Below are 6,164 nucleotides of genomic sequence, written 5' to 3' on the forward strand. Positions count from 1 at the left end.
TTTCGAGCCTATAATTTAAACTTTTCCTATTTTTGTTGGGTCCAAATGAATCACTTTCTTTGCTTAGCCGATTCAATAAAACTCCAAGAGCTTTGATAGAAAAACCAAATAAAATAATATTTCCCGCAGTAATTTATTTTCCACATTTCAGGAACCAAAATAATATTTTTAGTAGTTAGTTAATTATTTTGTGGTTATTAGAGGATGAAATATCGAATGCATGATAACATAAAAAAGGTTACACTTACTAGGCATGTAGAAATATTCACTCGCTACCAAAATAAAAAGTCACTCATTGAGAAAGATAATGCATTTGTTGAATTAAAATTCTCTAGCCACTTTGTTGAACATACATAAGAGGGTACCTTGATCTTGACTAAGATTAGATTAAAATAATACATATATCATTGGAATTGTGCCAAATGAATGATATACTAATAATACAAAACTAAAGACTTCTGTTCTGCAGTGAAGCAACTACTCTAGCTTCAGGCTTCAGTTATCTGTAATCAACCAATTAGAGTGCAAAGTAAACCATCAATTGGATCATGGGGAGAACCCCTTCTAACTTTCAAATTGATTATGCAAATTTCGCATGACCTAAGAGCTACAAACTTCTTAAAATCTTGAGTCTCTTAAAGCTCTTCAGCTGTTTCATGGTGATCAAGGTTATGCCACTTCAAATTACTTTTAAGATAATCAAAGATTAAGTGTGTAGGAGAGCTTCATAGCGCAATGCAGTTGTTGTTGGCCACATGTTCATCATATCCAATGTTCAATACCATTGACCACCAGGTCCTCCTTGAGCAGCTGCAACTTTTCTTGCCATGTATTGAGGCTTTGGCTGCAGTCCGTTCGAGCCTTCAATCCCATCATCTTCCGCCCTCTCATTTTTACAGCTAGGGTTGCTTCTCCTCGGATATGAGCAGCTCGAAGCAGCATACTGAGCTGAAACAGTTGGATTCCTAACAACCCTCCGCTGCTCAGTCTCTGCTGTTACTGCTACCCCACAGTTGTTGTAGCGTATTACTGAACCAACAACTTTTCCAGGCCTTGCCGCAGCACCTGAAGAGAGGATAAGAAACATTAAACCTTCATGCAGGATCTATTTCTTTGGTACAAACTGTTTTATTTGACCATGCAGAAACAAAAGTTGCATGGTAAAGTCAGTTATCTCACCTTGAATATTTTGAGGAGCTTGCAAAGGAAGGCGAGTCATAGGGACAGCGCTGCTCCTATCCATGGGTGGTTTCTCAACTTCTTTGATACAACACTTGGATAGATCATTTGCCACCTCAGCCGTATTCTGTACCGAGTTATCTGAATACAACACACATGGTCTGCAAGCAGAGTTCAGTCAGAAGAGTTGGCAATTGAAGAGCAGCTGAACGAGTGACCTGACGAGGTAAAACTACAATATCCAAAGCAACATTTCCCAAGTATAAACAAGATTAAGATACCTGGGTAACGATGCATGTTGCCTCTCTGGTGGAACAACAGTTCCACCTTTGCCGTAATGCTCCTCAAGATATGCAAATTGTTTCTTGAAGTGGTCCACAGCACTGATGAAAAAGGTGTTAGGATAAAAAATACAGCACCAAAGCACAAAAGGGAAAACAAAATTCAAAGGCTAACATGACATGTTGGACCAATTGGGGTATAAAAAATGAACAAAGGACATCTAGCCAAAATAGAGACAGATTGAAAAGTCAAATTTACAATCCCATGAAGCACAAAACTTTGGTTATTACATTTGAACAAACATACAATCGAATAAAGTAACAGAAAAAAAAGATTTATCAACCCTAAATACTCATTCAGCATTAATTATTTACAAAAGAACTTCTACCTTCAAAGTCCACTTGCATGGGGAATTAAATACTAAGAAAAAGCCAGCAAATATGGCATGGCTTATGGTTAATAATTCAATCTGTTACATAGAGATATTTAGAGAATAGCCAATTATAAAAAATTGTATTGAGTGGTTAACGAAATGCAAAGAATAAGGATGAAACAAAAGTTCGGCTACAGCCATAGACAACAATACCTAGGATACATGAAACCTGTTGGCTCTGCTCCCTCTAGAAATTCCTTTAACATCTTTGGATGGTACTCTAGAATCTCACGGTATATAAGTTCTCGTACATCTTCCTTTGTTATCCTGCGTCTCTCAAACTCAAATTCCATCTTTGTAACTGGCTGGGCAGAAGGTTCTCTCTCAACCTTGGCCAAGCCTTTAAAATATGGATCCGCTAACGCCTAACAATATCATACACAAGATACCAGGTTAATAAAAGATTACCAAAGAAACTGAACCAAAGACGGATGGAAATTCAGAATTCAACCTCTTCAGCAGAAGGCCGATCTTTAGGCTCAAAGGCCAGCATTCTTTCTAATAAACGAAGAGCAAGGGGGTCTGCATTAGGAAACTTCTGGGAGAAAGGAACTGGCTTCTTCTTGCGCATGCTGCTCAAGTATCTCCGAGCTTTCTCATTCCTTACCTATTGATATGCAACCAAGGTTGCATTAAGTAAAAACTAACACACACAAGACTGCAAAGAGGAAGGGAAACTGAAGAACAGACCCTAGCAATGGCTTCAAGAGATGGTGTTCCAAGAAGATCAGTCATGAGATCCAATTGATGGACAACATTCTTCCCAGGGAAAAGAGGCTTTCCAGTCAAAAGTTCTGCAAAAATGCAGCCAATGCTCCATATGTCTATAGCTGGTGTATACTGAAAAGAAAATGGTTCAGGCAATAGTGATTTACTGAGTGAAGGATAATAGATCAGTGAAAGACACACAAGTAGATAAACACTATTCATGTTTATTCACAAACATGATCAATCTAATATTTGCTTTTAATGCAAATTGAATAGTACCACAGCAATATGAATAAGGATGCATACAAAAATGTTTTAAATTAGATTTAGAAGAAAAATTTTGTATTAGCATGTATTAGAATTTTGGTTAATCTATTTCAAAGAAATAAGCATCCAGACTTTCTGGATCAAGCAATTATAAATGTCATATAAATATATCAAGTATATTAAATAGAAGTGATAACATTTATCAAACCTTCGAAAAAAAGGATCCGCACAGCTCAGGGGCCCTATACCACCTTGTTGCAACATAATCCTGTGAGCAAACAAAATGGACTCAGTTGTGATGAAGTAAAAAGACGAGATATGTTAAAGATGAAGGTTTCAAGGAAAAGAATAATCATACTGTCCAGAATATGGCAGTGGGTGTATCATTAAAAGCCACTCTGGCAAGACCAAAGTCACAAATCTTCAGTTTGCAGTCAGCATTTGCTAGAATGTTTTTTGGCTTTAGGTCTCGGTGAAAAACGTTTGCTACAATAACATTGAGAAGTTTGAAATCAGCTGTGATGCTCATAATTAAGCAACTAGTTTTATGCAATAACAAAAGCAAATATGCTACAAGAAGAATCCGAAACAAACCATTAACTAAATGTAAAGAACAGAACCTGTATGTATATACTTCAAGCCTCGGAGAAGCTGATAGAGGAAAAACTGGTAATGCTCTGGTGTCAGATCATCATTTGCTTTGATGACCTGATGCAAATCAGATTCCATGAGTTCAAAAACAACATATATATCTTTGAATTCCCTTCTAGAAGGTGGTAACAAAATATGTTTGATCTCCACAATATCCGGATGACGTAAGAGTCTAAGAAGCTTAATCTCACGAAGAATGCGAGTAGCATCAGAAACATGTTCAAATATGTCATTGATTTTCTTAATTGCAACTTTTTCTCCTGTGTGAGAATCATATGCAGAACAAACAACACCATAGCTTCCTTTACCAATTACTTCCTCTATTCTGTATCTGCTCCCTTCACCATATTCAGTAAAGAAGTCTACTTCCACAGATGACTTGATTAAAAGAAAACAAACACTATTTAGTAAAGATAGTAAGAAAAACCAAACGCTGTGCTAAGAGTTAAACATTCCGCAAGATGCATGCATGTTGTATTCTGAAATAGAGGTATTCTAGTCCAAATACTTATATCATAAATTTGCAAGAACCTTATGAGGTTTGGGCCTATTCATAAACATCAAAGGTTCTAGTAGCTCCAAATTCTGAGAGTCATATCCACATTCCACGTAGTAAATTTACGCAATGATTTATGTTACCACCCAGGGTATGTTAAACTTGATCACTCTTTAGCAAAAATGGAGGTGGTTGGGTACTTCGGCATCTTTAACTCTAATATCATTGTATTTTACTTGCATAATATGATTAAAACTTGGATAATAGGACTTTGTTATCAGTGATTTAGCATATTAAAATGAAGATTTTGAAACATCCCCAAAAAAAGGCATAGAAAATCCATTGCAATAGTCTAGATACAGCACAGGAACCAAAATAGCACTCCACAACATTTTAAATTATGTGAAAAACAAACTTTCTGTAGGACCTCTCATAAACCAACTAAAGTATTTAGCATATGGCAGGGAAGCATAAACATTTGCAAGACCAATTATTATTTATTAACCACACACAAGCCCCATATCCAGCACACAACTAAAACAGTAAACAGAATACTAGATTGTATAAAAGAACAAAATTTCAATCACCAAAAGAGTATAAATTCATACATAGGCAATAGATACATTCACAAGTCACCACACATATCATTCCCTACCCCTCAACATCCACTAAATTCCTCCCCAAAAAATACAAAACACCAATCCAAAACATATTAAGATATACATATGAGCTGAGTAACTTTACCTTTTTTCTCTGATCAGGCAGCATCTTCAAAACTAAGCATAAAAGAACTTTTAATTATTTAAGCAAAAGCTGCATCAACCAGCCCCTTCTCTCGGGTATAATCCAAATCAACCGAACTCCCACTTCCACTTCAAAACCCCAGAAAAAAGGGAAAACCACACTTGCACTAGAACTCCCGGATCAAGAGGGAATGATCAAAATGCAAAGAAATATCCCAAAGAGCTAATAAATAAATAAGATTAAAGAAAAGTAAAAGGAAAAACCTTCACTTCAAACCCCAACAGAGCTCAATAAGAAAACATACCCAATAAACTTCAGCAGATAATACAACAACTACGATTGAGAAAACAGGAACATGAACTAGAATACGACTATGTCAGAATCCAACAAAAGTGGAAGAGGAAACAAAGGGGAGAAAAATACTGTTGGAAGTCTCAAAAATTCTAGCTGGAAAGGGCAAAGTAGTAGATCAGGTTGGAGTATGAATTGCTGCGAGGAAAATCAGCGGAAAAAAAACTGATCTTTTAGAGAATCTACTGTGGCGATAATCACTAACGCAACTAAATGGGAAATGGATAAATATATATGAGCTTATGAACAATGGAAGAAAAGAAGAGAAGTCCTCGAAAGTGGGGTTTTGTGGAATGGGAAATTGGGAGTGGAAAGACAAGAACTTGTGGATCTCAGAGAGAGAATTGAAGAGAAGCCATGTACTTCTTCAAGAAGAAGAAGAAGAAGAAGAAGAAGAAGAAAGGATGTGGTGGTGAGCTCAGAAAGAGAAAGCAGAGAGAAGAATAAAATAAAGGGACGAATTTAGGAAAATAAATAAATAAATAATAATGTTAAATATTCGAAAATGTGGTTTAAAATGGAAAGTTGGAAACCATTATTTCAGACTGAGAGGATCATACATATTTGCCACACGATTTCTTTCTATTTATTTATTTATTTATGAAAAAGTATAGGGTATCAATATACTATCTACTAATTTATTATTAATAATAATTAATTATTATATTTTAAACACGTATATAAAGAGATATATCTAGAAAATATATCTATAAAGACACTTTTATTAGACATAACCATAAAAAAATATTGTTATTAAATACATCTACAAAAATATTTTCATTAAATACCATTATAAATTAGAGTTGACAAAAATTAATAAAAATAATGCTGATAAAGTAGCGAAATTATTTATTTATTTATTTATTTTGTTACATGAATACGATGAACCTTGACCAATTTTAGTGATTTATTCTATTTTATTTATTTACTTTGTTCTATATTTTTAAAAAATAAATTATTGGTTAGGGTAGAAGTACGAGAGGATTTTTATGGGGAGAGTGTTGGGAGTTTGTTAATGACATTCATTGTCAATAGTTAATCCTTATCTAAAAT

The 6,164-nt window shown here is 35.0% G+C and overlaps 1 protein-coding gene across 2 annotated transcripts; it reads right to left on the reverse strand.

Moving 5' to 3' along the window:
- Positions 296–5,363, reverse strand: LOC107638569 (mitogen-activated protein kinase 15). Of its 2 annotated transcripts, none has more exons than XM_021120549.1 (10): positions 4,761–5,363; positions 3,490–3,577; positions 3,228–3,355; positions 3,078–3,137; positions 2,585–2,734; positions 2,346–2,501; positions 2,048–2,259; positions 1,461–1,562; positions 1,180–1,340; positions 296–1,065 (listed from the first exon to the last, which is right to left on the reverse strand). In XM_021120549.1, exons 1-10 carry the CDS (start codon positions 4,782–4,784, stop codon positions 776–778), a joined length of 1,371 nt encoding a protein of 456 aa, XP_020976208.1. In that variant the 5' UTR covers positions 4,785–5,363; the 3' UTR covers positions 296–775. The 2 variants fall into 2 exon arrangements, with proteins under 2 accessions (XP_020976208.1, XP_016197391.1); XM_016341905.2 differs by having other exon boundaries at positions 3,490–3,898.

Source organism: Arachis ipaensis, chromosome B04 (genome assembly GCF_000816755.2).
Source record: "Arachis ipaensis cultivar K30076 chromosome B04, Araip1.1, whole genome shotgun sequence".
NCBI classification, from domain to species: domain Eukaryota; kingdom Viridiplantae; phylum Streptophyta; class Magnoliopsida; order Fabales; family Fabaceae; genus Arachis; species Arachis ipaensis.

What these genes read in the sequence shown, in the direction of transcription:
- LOC107638569 (XM_016341905.2), bottom strand. Translation starts at nt 4,784, where the DNA reads ATGCTGCCTGATCAGAGAAAAAAG. An exon ending in CTTGAAGTATATACATACAG is followed by an intron (nt 3,356 to 3,489) that starts GTTCTGTTCTTT and finishes ATGTTATTGTAG; the next exon opens with CAAACGTTTTTCACCGAGAC. An exon ending in CCACTGCCATATTCTGGACA is followed by an intron (nt 3,138 to 3,227) that starts GTATGATTATTC and finishes GTTTGCTCACAG; the next exon opens with GATTATGTTGCAACAAGGTG.